The sequence below is a fragment of the Solanum pennellii genome, chromosome 12, assembly GCF_001406875.1.
Source record: "Solanum pennellii chromosome 12, SPENNV200".
NCBI lineage: Eukaryota > Viridiplantae > Streptophyta > Magnoliopsida > Solanales > Solanaceae > Solanum > Solanum pennellii.
Window position 1 is genome coordinate 79,795,795 of NC_028648.1, and position 13,319 is coordinate 79,809,113.

General features: G+C 27.8%; 1 protein-coding gene across 1 annotated transcript; it reads right to left on the reverse strand.

Moving 5' to 3' along the window:
• Positions 1-3,256: 3,256 nt before the first annotated feature.
• On the reverse strand, positions 3,257-7,370 carry LOC107007129 (low-temperature-induced cysteine proteinase). Its single transcript, XM_015205607.2, has 5 exons — positions 6,831-7,370; positions 4,637-4,872; positions 4,399-4,539; positions 3,756-4,205; positions 3,257-3,669 (listed from the first exon to the last, which is right to left on the reverse strand). The coding sequence occupies exons 1-5, from the start codon at positions 7,306-7,308 to the stop codon at positions 3,574-3,576; spliced, it is 1,401 nt and encodes a 466-aa protein (XP_015061093.1). The 5' UTR covers positions 7,309-7,370; the 3' UTR covers positions 3,257-3,573.
• Between the last annotated feature and the right edge of the window lie 5,949 nt (positions 7,371-13,319).

Below are 13,319 nucleotides of genomic sequence, written 5' to 3' on the forward strand. Positions count from 1 at the left end.
AGGGTGAGCTAATGCTTCTAGCTTGGACTGGATCTTCTTCCTCATGTCTTGATGCCTTGAAGTTCCGGCATGGACTAGCTTTTGTTTATTTTAGTTTCTTAGAATACTCTTAGTTTAGTAATTTGATCATAGATGTTCTTGTGGTGATGACTTCCAGATTTTGGGGAATAATAGATGTTGAATTTTAGAAGTTATTAAATTGGTTTTTATTAATGAGTTTAAGTCTTGCGCATTACTTTCTGTTGATATTAAATTGAAATGTTAAGGTTTAGATTGGTTGGTTCGCTCACATAGGAGGGTAAGTGTGGGTGCCAGTCGCGGCTCGGTTTTGGGTCGTGACATTGCCAGGGGGTTCGGTTCGCTGAAAAATTATATTATTTATGCATGATTTAAAAATAATTTTTAGGTGTATATTGTAGACGTCAAATCCCCTTCGACTACTTCGTATATTTATTTCTTTAGATTTTGAACCCTAGATTCTGACTCCGCCACTGTTCTAGACTAATGAAATTTCGATAAGTTCCCTTTTTTTAACTGATGGAGATTCTTTAATGAGATGAAGACAAATAAAATCGGTTCGCTGAAAATTATATTATTTATGCATGATTTAAAAATAATTTTTAGGTGTATATTGTAGACGTCAAATCCCCTTCGACTACTTCGTATATTTATTTCTTCAGATTTTGAACCCTAGATTCTGACTCCGCCACTGTTCTAGACTAATGAAATTTCGATAAGTTCCCTTTTTTTAACTGATGGAGATTCTTTAATGAGATGAAGACAAATAAAATTGGTTAATACAATAAAAGGTTTATCACAGGTTTAACTTTTTTTATGTATCTTTCTTATTTAATTTGAGAAAAGACATAAAGTCACCTCTGATGTTATTTCGGATTTGCAAAAAGACGCTTTAACTTTGCAACTGTCCTACTATCCCATTTAACAATTTTGAACATATATTATTATACCATTTTTCGATCAGCCCCAAGTTTTACGAAGCAAGTGTATCCACACCAATCATTATATGACACATGCTAATTTTATTTAAAATGTATTTTTTTCTGAAGTTTTTTCCTTTATTTTTTTTAACTTTATTTCTCTCTCTTAATTTTTGACTTTTGATTTTGATTTATCTTAAATTTCACTTCATCTCCCACCTCCCACTTAGTGATTCATTCCTCCATTTTTTTCTTCACTACCTACATCCCATGTTAAATTGAGCCCCACTCCATTTTTTTATTTTCTTTTTATTATTCTGGTCAAATTCTTTATAGAATTCATATTATTTTTTTAGAATTTATTGAATTATTGATAGCAAAATTAATTATTTTTCTAAGAAAATTAGATGAGATCATAAACTACTCATTTTCATATAAATTCAAAATTAGGAATCATAGTTTTAAAAGAATCAATTAATTCCCCAAAAATTAAAAGAACTTAACTGAAATCGGATAAAAAACTATATGGTACTTCCTAATCATCTTGAAATCTAAGGGGTTTATCAAATTGTTCGAAATTTAAGAAAATATTTAAATAAAATTTTAAAATTAAAGAAAGTAAAACTAACAGTAATAGAAAAGGAAGGTTAAAGTTGTGGTAAGAATGAAGACATTAAAAGTAAGAAACTTTAATGGATGGAGATGAGAATGGATTTTTGAAGAAGAAAGAGAAAAAAGAAAGAGAAAGAAAAAAGAAAAAAGAAAAAAAAAGAAAATAACAAGAAAAATAAGAAAATTTATTTTATAATAAAATATTTATAAAAATTAAAATTATATTATTTATTATATGTTACTTATTCTCTTTAAGAGAGTGCACACTACTCTCTATATCAAGTGAATGAAAAATGATATAATTATATTTGTTCAAAATTGTTTAGTGGGATAATAGGAAGATTACAAAGTTAAAATATCTTTTTAAAATTCGAAACAACTTCAATGTTTACTTTTTATTATCTTTTCTCATTTAATTTTTAATTGTCTAATATAATATTCTGAATATATAATAACATATTAAACAAAACAAAAAATTTCACATAATATATCTGGTGACAACATAACAAAGAATAAGACACTTCAAAAAATGCAATAATACTTTAAAACATAGTGTACTTTAGTATAAATGTAAGTACTCATGAGTCAATTATTCACAGAGAAAAAAGAGTTAGTTAAATCCATGTATTGTTATATATTATAAATTTGATAATTATTTATTTAAAATAATATGTGTTTTGATAATCTTGCAATTCTAATTATAATAAACTCTAGCCGTCGAGTACCACTGCGGTTATGAGAAAAACAAAAAATTTAATTTGTTATTAAAGATAAAGTTATTTGCAATCAATACGGCTATGAGAAAAGCAAAAATTTTAATTTGTTATTAAAAATAAAGTTATTTGTAATTAATACTTTGATATGCCCAAAAAGTTAATAAAATTTTGAAACCAGTTTCCCTTGTAAATAGGAAAAGAGGAATAGATGATGATGGAATCAAGTGATTTGCTGTAAAAATGCTGACCACTACATAAGCCACTAGTGACTGAGAGAAAGCGAGCAACACCTTGTATCTATCAGAGAAATACAATGTGTATAGGTTGGGCGCAAGCCCCTATCATAGAAAGTCATTGTGATGTTTTAGACTGGGTCAAGTTTTTACTTTAATACGTGTCGGGTAAACTTATTCTCCGATTGTTTAAAAATGACAATTTATTCTCTTTTCCAATTAAGAGTAACTATTGAATTTTGTTGTCAGTATCGTTATTTAAATTTAAAGTTATTTCGTATAAATATTAAAATGATAGAACATAATAGTTATAACGTGTGTTGCATCATTGACCATATATTTTTTTTTTTGTAATAACAAAAGGAATAAAAAATTTCTTAAATTTATTGAGAAATTAACTAAGTTGAATTTCATAAGGTAACACTTAGAGGGCTACATAGGCTAAATGACATAGGTTGTCACCATTGCTCAAACATGAATTGTAATGCAGTGATGACCTTAAGTTCGAGTGTGGATCGTTGGTTTGCTTTAGTATTATGGAAATTCACCCTGGGTAGGCTTGTAAACTTGATGTTGTTCCCTATTTTAGACTAGAATACAAAATCTGAGCTGCACCATAATTCTTCGTAGATAAATAAACTCGAAACACCTATATCAAAAGCTCAATGTGCAATTTGCCTGAAATATATTTTTCACCTTCAAACAAGTAAGCAAGATTCCATAAATAGATAAACATGGTGGGACAAAACAAAGAAGATAAATGAAAGGTACAGAAGATAGTTCTTTTTTTTTTTTAATTAATGTTGAAACCAAGTACAAATGGAAGAATAAAAAGCATTACTTGGAGTCTTCATAATAAGAAACAAGGAATATGTACTGAATAATTAGACAAAGTAGAACAATAATCCAATATATACAAATCATTAATCAACATCTTGTAATCTTGATAATGCACTTATCTGTTTCTACACCTTTCTGCTGGAAAAATGAGGTTTTGTTAATCAATGTATCGATTCACATCCTCTGTTGTCCCTGCTTTTTCACCCCATTCCGCAGTATTGGTGCTTGTAGAATTCAAGAGCTGCTCTTCTTTCCTCCATTTCCGAAGGCCCCAATAGGTTGTGCAAGAATGCGCTTCATCGCCTTCACTCCCAGTGGGTTGCCCTTGCTCTGTATCAACAGAAGCAATAGAGTAAGTCAAGGAAAAACTCTAGTCCAAAATTCTTTACGTTATCTGTGTATAGTAAACTACTTACCATTGAGCATGTGCCTTGACGAACATTGCAGACAGGATAGTCGTGTGGGCAGCAACTGTAGTGGTCTTCACAGCAAGTGGCTCCTTCAAGTGGGCAGCATCCCCAAGAGAAGCAAGACCTACGGAACTGAAGGATACAGCAGCAAGTGGTGCCGACAGGGCATTGAGAATATTCATCACACTCTGTAGGTGGCTTGACCGGAGATGGAGGAGATGGAGCGGGTTTAGGAGGATTTGGTCCTGTCTTTACTGGATATGAAGGCTCTATGGCTAAACCACACAAGCCACTAGAGCTGGCAACGTTACGTTGGACTCTGAGATAGCCGTTCTCTCCCCAGTTAGCTCCCCATGAGTTCCTAACGATCCAATAATCCATGCCATTCTCAGTACCATATCCAGCAATAACTACACCATGATCCACAGCAGTACCACATTTTCCAGTAAAGATACCCTGAAATTACAAGTAAATAATTGGATATGATCTTTGTTATATCATAGTTTTCGACCTACAATTAGAAGTCTGTCAACTAATATATCTTTGATCGGAAAAAAGACTACACGTCATTGATCAAAAGGCAACATTTCACTGGAAAGACATTCGGTATTGAAAAAAAGATAGGGCAATACAAGAATAGAAACATTACAGATTTGTAGTGCTGGAAGTCTCTGCCACCAGCTTCAAGTGCAATGCTCACAGGTTGATGTGCAACAGCCTTTTGCAACGCCTTTTCGTTATTAACAGGAACATCTTCATAGCTATCTATTTTAACAACCTTGGCATTTTTCTGCATCACAAACAAAATGTGTTGCCACTTATTAGTCTAAACTTTAACACTGGTATTTAATTAAGAGTGCAATTGAAATCAAGAATGTTATACTGACCCTATATTGATCACATACGCCATTGCGTTCTTTGTAAGGGTAGTCTTCTTCAGTGTCGATTCCTCCATTCTTGATGACGAATTCAAAGGCGTAGTCCATAAGACCACCATCGCAACCTTCATTGTACGACTTATCACAATCCACCAACTCTTGCTCTGATAGTGATATCAAATTCCCAGTTACTATCGCGTTTATTGATTCCATAGCAGCAACAGCAGAGAACGCCCAACAACTCCCTGGTTCATTCAGAACAAAAACATTCAGCCATACAACAAATCTATTGAATAGAACTATACAAATGTTTAGCCATTTCTTTTATGGTTGGGGCACATAATTTAGTGGTAATTTAGTAGTAAAATTGTTATATCACAATTCACATACGTCATTTGATAGCGGGTTAGAGTTCATAACTCGCAAATACATTTCTCATTCGCCCCAATACATAACTAAAAACCAAGTTCATACTGATTTAGATTTGAAATAATTGAGAATATATATCAACAATAACATTTGTACCACATACATTATATACCAATAAAGTTGGTACTGTATCTGACAGAGGAAGAGTGATATATTTGGATATTAAGAGAGAAGAAAATAGGGGACTTCTGTAAGTAATTCAAATGGTAGGAATTTTGAGAAATTATGTTATCTAAGTCATGTAATTACGTAATTTTTTTAATCTTATCTATAAATATATACATAGCATAAAATAACATCTAAATCTCCTTGTATATTTTATACATATGTTAGTTATATAGAGTTTTAACGTAATAATATTTTTAATAAATACGACAAATATTTTAAGAAAGAGGAAGGATCTACTAAAATCAAGACATGTTGGAAGCATCATAGAATTTTAAACTTGTCAAAAAGCTTCTAGATGCCAAAAGAAACAAATTAGTTTGCCAAATGAATAAAATTTGAAATCGATGTTTGCTCCCTTGTTTTTTTGTTGATATTTTTATAATTTTAAAATGCACGTCAATGTCATATTATATGGTATTATTTGTAAGTAGGATGAAAGTGACATTATTGGGTCATTTCATGTAAAGTTTATATCCACTTGCAAATTAAACATAGCATATATTATATTCTATAAACATCAATCATTGAGCTTTTCCATAATTATCAAGTTCCGCTTGTTAAAAGTTTTTAACCATAATTATCGGTTGTATTCATTTTTGACTAAAAAAAAATTAGGATTTTTTTTTTGAGAACAAAATAACATATTCTAATACTTTAATTTGTTTATTTGACTTGACTTCTTGTAAATAATTGTTATGCTAATAACTTCTCTTATTATGAACAAGTTAAATAAGTAGAGTAAAGGTAGATCATTTGTTTTGTTTCCAAATCAGTATCTGGATCCATATTGAAGTCTCGATTAAATTCGAAGCACGTATATTAGGATCCATTTGGGGGTGCTCCAAATAGGATTAGGAAATCCGATTAAATTCAAATCGCGCATTATAGGGCCCAACAAGATTTTCTTCATATCTTGGCTCAAACCCGAGATCTCTAATTAAGGATGGAACAATCTCAGTAATGCACCACAACTCATGTTGGTAAAATTAGATGATTAATTGATAGTAAAGGGGTAAAACTATCCACGCTGAGTGTATACATCAAGCCAATAAATGCATGTCATGTGTTTAAATTTATATTTATTTTACTTAATCATAATTAATTAATATATATTTTACTTAATTAAATCACATAATAATAAAAATTGTATTAATTTGATAAAAACATATGAGCGGATAAATTTTTTCCGATAGTAAAGTGAAATGTTGTTTATTTTCTATAATATAAGTAATTGTAATATTTTTCTCCTATTTTGTCCTTCGATTTCTATTAATATATTATTTCTTTGTGGATCTATTTTGGTATATTTCTTTTTTACCTCTTAAAATGCTTCTAAAGTTAATATATACTCTAAACTCTATATATATCAAAAACAGATCTAGATAAAAAAAAAAAATCATGAGTTGACTTATTGATCAGTATTCAGTAAATTTAAATTTTATGTTAGAGTTTTCAAATTTAAATTCAAATATATCTATTACGTTTTATATCTCGTTATATATTAAATTGAATATGTTATTATCGTATTCGTACTATATATTATTATATTTGGATTTTTGATAAAATTTAGATCTATAACCAAATAGTAATAGCAAAATTAACTTACCACAGCTTCCTTGATCCTTGACACCAACAAGCACACCTTTTTCTCTCCAGTCAATTGATTCCGGCAAGCTATCCCCAACTTTAGGAAGATACCGATCACTTTTGTTCTTCGATAACTTTTTCCGGTCACCGGAACTCTTCGTTCCCAAGTAAATCGACCTGTACTCCTCATTAGTCAGATCGGCGAATTTCGTCAATCCGAGCTTATAACTCTGATTCGGAACAGAGTTCTGTTCGTCTATGTATTTCAAGTTATCCTTGAAGATCTGAAATCTCTTATCCTTTTCTCCTAAGGCGTTGTACGATTTTCCGTGCTCGATTAGCCAGGACTCGTACAACGCCGAGACTTCATCGTCGGTACGACGGTGAATATGTGTCTCGTCGTAGCTAACAATTGACATATCGGAAGCAGAGGATAAAGTGGAGAAGATGAGCATGAGAAGTATGGATATGGTGAGAGTTGAGCTGTGAGCTGCCATGATTGGTTGATATTTTTTTTTTCCCTGTATTGTTGGGGAAGAAGGGGATTGGGGAAATTGTAGAGAAGGTAGAGTGTTATAAAGGGAAAGTGAAGGGGTATTTTTGGAAATGTAGAAATGTGGGTATATTATTTTAATTTTTTTGGTTTTCCACTCGAAGCTCCGACTGAATCTGAATTGTGTTCTGCAGAATCCATTTAAGGTTGGTGCTTACTAACAAAATATTCTTCATACCTAGAGCTCAAACCCGAGACCTCTAATTTAAAGGTGAAGCACCCCCAAGTCCCGCAACACAACCCATTTTGGTGGGTATATTATATTTATTTCATGGCTTGTAGGAAAAAAAGATGGAAATGGAAAGAACAAAAGGATAAATTTAGTTAGTTAATTTGACTCGTAAAAAGGCATTCTGCCGTGAATTCAGATTTAATCGAACTACGGATGGAAATCAAATTTAATTAAGAAATGTAGTACTTAATACTCCATTTATGTTTACTAGTTTATATTTAACTCAACACATTATTTAAGAGGTAATAAGTAAAATGATGATTTTATAATACAATTAGTCTTAATTATTACAAATTATCTCACTAGTTAGAAAATTAATAGGATATAACTAGTATTTCCTTCATTCATTGTCAACTGCATATTTAAATTTATTTTTTAAACTTGTCATTTTAGCATAATTTTAATACGAAAAAGAAGAAAAAATCAAGTTTTATCCTAAACATTAATTATTTTTTTCTTCAAAAATNTAGTTAGAAAAATGAATAGGATATAATTAGTATTTCCTTCATTCATTGTCAACTACATATTTAAATTTATTTTTTAAACTTGTCATTTTAGCATAATTTTTTATACGAAAAAGAAGAAAAAATCAAGTTTTATCCTAAACATTAATTATTTTTTTCTTCAAAAATTGAGACTGTACATTAATTAATATGAATATTATGAGTAAAAATATTCATATTATTTGTTATTTTTTAAATACATGTAAAATTTAAAGTAGACAATTAAAATTATATAAAAATATTTAATAATAAAAATAGAATTGATATTAACATGAACATATATTTTTATATATATAATTTATAAATAAAAATAGAGAGAGAAGTGATTAATAAAAGAACCCTCAAAACTCACAAATTAGTGGTAGGTGGCGAGGCTGAAAGGTTATATTTAACTTATTTTTAACTTTAAATATTATTTTTATTCATAATAAAATGTTTTACATTCATACAAAAACATATGATTTATTTTGAATTATAACTATATTGTATAAACTAGAAAAAAAAGTAACTAATTTATCCGAATAATTTACTCTTTAAATACAAAATGCAATTATAATATCTTGGAAAGTGAAGCTTTATGTATTAGTTGGAAACAAACTATATTTTTGAAAAAAATAAATAATTTTCTCTATTTATATATGAGGAATAATAATTAAAAAACTTTTTTAAAATGTGATAATTAAATATGGAAGTTGAGATTCTGATATTTGTCCAATTTAGATTTTTTTAAAATAAGATTCTTATCTACTGTTGCAAGGTATCAAAATAGGCCACGTTGATTGGATAAGAAAAGACTGATTGGGGCCCTTGTTGGTAGGACCCATAGCCTAACTTTTCCTACTATGATTTAATTTTTCGTAAAATCTTCGAAGCTCAATTGTTTGATTATTTTAAATAAAGTTCGACTCTCATTTTAATCATCTTAAGAAGAGTTCGATTCTCATTTTGCAATTGTTCTCTTCTATTTCTATTTTCATGTCCTCGATATAAGTAAGAATATGTGTATTGACTTATTCAGTAGAATTAAGCTGAGTATGTTATTATTATATTCGAAAATAGATAGATATGTGAGTTATGTTATTGAGAAACTGTTTGATATAAGCATAATTGGTTTTATTTTAAAAGTTCGTCTTGATAAATTAAAGGAAAAATGCACAAGTACCCCTTCAACTTAAGCACGAAATTTCAGAAACATACTTATACTATGCTAAGGTCTATTACCCCTGAACTTATTTTATAAGTAATTTTCCATCCCTTTTGGGCCTACGTGACACTAATTTGAAGAAAAAAAATGAACCAGCGGTGAGTCCACAAAATAGTGCTGCGTAGACCAAAAAGAGGTAGAAAATCATTGATAAAATAAGTTCAGAAGGTAATAGGACCTTAGTATTGTATAAGTATGTCTCTGAGATTTCGGACATAGGTTGAAGGGGTACTTGTGCATTATCGCTAAACTAAAATCCACTTCTATTTTTTGTAAAAACTTATATGTAACAACAGAAAAATAGCAAACATAATAACAAAAAGAAAATTGTCACATCACGAGAGATTAGTAGTCAAATTTCAATAAAAATAATTAGTAGTCAAATTTCAATAAAAATAAAGAGACGACGAAATAAATGTACTTGAATGAAATATTTAAGTTGATCAAAATATCACGATGAAAAATATAACGTTGATTTTTTAAAATGACATTACATCCCTATTTTTTGAATCTTTTATTTTAATATCATAAAATTATATTAAATATATTATTATTATTATTATTATATATTTATGCCAATATCTAGTTGCCAGAGGCTAACATGAATATTGATCTAAGAACAGTTACGTTGCAACTTGTGTTTCATTGTCTTTTTGATAATGTTATTTGATTGCTACTTTTCTTCTTAAATAAATATATATAAATAAAACAAATAAATCCAAACACCAAGTCACAAGTATGAAAATAACAAAGAAACAAAAATATCAACTTATTTAACACCAATAATGCTTATCAATTAGATATTATATATTATATACAATTATAAGATATCAAGAATATTCAAAGAGGCTACAAGAAATATAATTATATTACAAGAACTATATATTAATACTAGTATAGCTAGATTTACACGGCATCGACGCTGATTGGTTAACTTATCCACAATAAATTATATAGAACTAGAAGCTGACTTATCGATTCAAATAAATTCAATAATTTTTTAGAACAAAGTATATATTTACAATAATATATACTGATAATTTATATTACTATTTTAAAATTCAATAAATTTGACTATTAATAATTTTATATTATTATTTTAAAATTTTAAATTTGTAAGCTTCAAACTCTGAACGAAACCTTTTCCACTAATTTTTATTAATAGTTTGTGCCTTTTAGATTTATATTTAAAAATGGAGGAAGATATGAAGCAATGTATCTGGCCATGTTATATGACCACTTACTTTTATTTATTTATTTAAATATTAAGTTTTGTTGTAAAATTTACACTTTCGAGGAAAAGTCAAATTAATTGATCTTTAGGCTTAAGTTAGTGTTTGATCATATTTTTTTTCTAAATATTTTTGAAAAAAAAATAGGTTTTGGTGAAGTTCCAATGCATGTTTTGGTCATAATTTAAAAAAAAACGTATTTACTTTAAAAAGGGAATGAAACATAATTTATATCTATAAATTTCTAAAAATTATTACAAATATTCATAAGTTTGACATAATTTTTTAATGAGCTAGGTAATATATTATTTAAAAATTATAATACGATAATTTGAAGAAAAAAAAACTAATAATAATAATAATATGATTATCATCTATTATATTTAGTTACAAAGACCAATATAGATGCAAAAAGATAAATAATAATATTAATAGTATATAACTAACTATTTCTTACTATAAATATTTTCATATTCTACAAATAATATTTTAATGAATTGTCGGGTAGATAGAATTGTAGTTGAAATCATAAATGATGATTAATCATTTATTAAAATATAATAAATATTTAGGGTTAAGTTATAAAATTTTAAAAGAATTGAGAAACTAGAATTTGGCCCCAAGACCTTTTTTTTTCTTCAGATTTTTGGGGTCTTGTTTTTTTTTTTTTCCAATTTTTTCTTTATCAAAACATGACAAATTTTATGACTTAAACTAAATTTTCTCAAAAACTATTTGCAAGAATTATNTGGCCCCAAGACCTTTTTTTTTTTCTTCAGATTTTTGGGGTCTTGTTTTCTTTTTTTTCCAATTTTTTCTTTATCAAAACATGACAAATTTTATGACTTAAACTAAATTTTCTCAAAAACTATTTGCAAGAATTATGACTAAATTTTAGGTGTACGCGTTGTTTTATTTAAACAATCTATCATCAAATATTTTTGAAATACATCTCAACATATGTTTATTTTTTTCTAGCTGAAATATCACCTTTATTCAGATAGAAAAAATGAACAATCGATAACTACAATATAATTATATAAATATATGATAATATTCCAAAAAAAAAAATATCGTACACATAATATTTCAAATATAAAACTAAAAAAAACAAAATATTGATATTTGGATATTAGGTGATGTGAAGTATCTTCCTTTACTACTCCCTCAAAGGTCCTTAAATCGTGCACTCAATTACTTCCCAAATAAACTTAATCTTGAAAAAGACAAATAACAAATTAGAAAATTAATACTCCCTTCGTCCTATAAAAATAAGTCTATTTGTTATGGCAATTTTTTTGTAATTTTTTTTTAAATATTTTGAATTATCAATTATTATGATTTATAGTACTTTATACGTAATTTACAAGTGTTTAAATTTTATTTTTAAAAAAATAAAAATTTAATGCGTAAATTCTCGATCGAACTTAAATTATTTAAATATTAAAAAATTTAAAAATATCACATAAATTAGAACTGTTTTATGAATATAAAAAGGAAAAAAGGACGAATATACCCCCGGACAATCGTAAATGGTATGCAGATACCCATTCGTCATACTTTTGAAATATTGGTGCCCCTGTCATCCAAAAACTAGAGCATTCATGCGATTCACTCTATCGGAAGACTAAATAGGGACACATGACGCAATTTTATCCGTTGATAAATATTAGATCGATGGATAAGATTGTGACGCGTGTAAGTCTATTAATATAAATAATATATATATATATGTTCCAGTTTTTAAATGACAGATACAATAATATTTCAAATATATAACAAAAAATATTTACATATAATTTACGATAGTAATGGCTGGTGAAGAAAAAGAGAAAGTTAAGTAAAGATTCTAATTAGCAAAAAAAATAAATTAATTAATATAGTAGTAATACGTTCACTTCATATGTCTATTCATGTGTGGTCCATTTAATGAATTTGGTTGTATTTTGACAATGATATAAAGGGGTTATTTAATTCCATAATTTAAACACTAATTCCTTATGTTTTATGTTACTTCAACTTATATCTTTCATAAAAATTATCGTATCATTAATAATCAAATTTAATTTTAAAATAATAAGGTATGTTGTAAAATAGTAAATATTTATTTATCTTTAATTAAAAGATCTTGAAAACGAATTTCTTTAAATATAAAATTTTTTTTATTAGAAAGTATTTTAATTTGTGAAGACTTCAATACAGATTTAATTAAGATTATGATTTCGAAATAATTTAGTCCGTCAATCCAAAATTGTCTTGTATTCAATGAAGCTAAATATAGACCACCTACCGTTTGATTGCTTAGGCATAGCAACTTATCTATATTTGGGTGTAAAAGGTCCACGTAAATAAATTTCTCATCATAGATTCAAAATTATTGACTTTGGGTAGATAAGATTCACAAAAAAAATTCAAAATAAATGTGCGTTTATTAGAAATTAATAAATATAATATATAATTTACTAAGATAAGTCATAGTAATTAATCTCTTTGAAATTGAACATCACTATGAAGATGAAAAATAAGTGTGTAATTGAAAAAATATACTTTAATATTATCTTGAATTTTTAAGATAACACTTTTCTCGATAAAGCATGTTAGGTAATAAGAGGATTGTTTAGTTCATGAATTAAGTTAATTTTGAGATTATAGTCTAATTTGAGAGAAAATAATATAATTTTATCTTTTATCGAACAAAGGCTCCTTCTATTTTGCATGTCTTTTTCGATTAGATAAATAAATTCATCTCATAATTTTCAACTAAAGTGCGGTCCATTTTATACG

Excerpts from the sequence above, each read along its gene's own strand:
- LOC107007129 (XM_015205607.2), bottom strand. The coding sequence starts at position 7,308 with ATGGCAGCTCACAGCTCAACTCTCACCATATCCATACTTCTCATGCTC. Across the intron at positions 4,873-6,830 it reads CAAGGATCAAGGAAGCTGTG|GGAGTTGTTGGGCGTTCTCT; the intron begins GTAAGTTAATTT and ends TGAATGAACCAG. Across the intron at positions 4,540-4,636 it reads GCGTATGTGATCAATATAGG|AAAAATGCCAAGGTTGTTAA; the intron begins GTCAGTATAACA and ends TTTGTGATGCAG.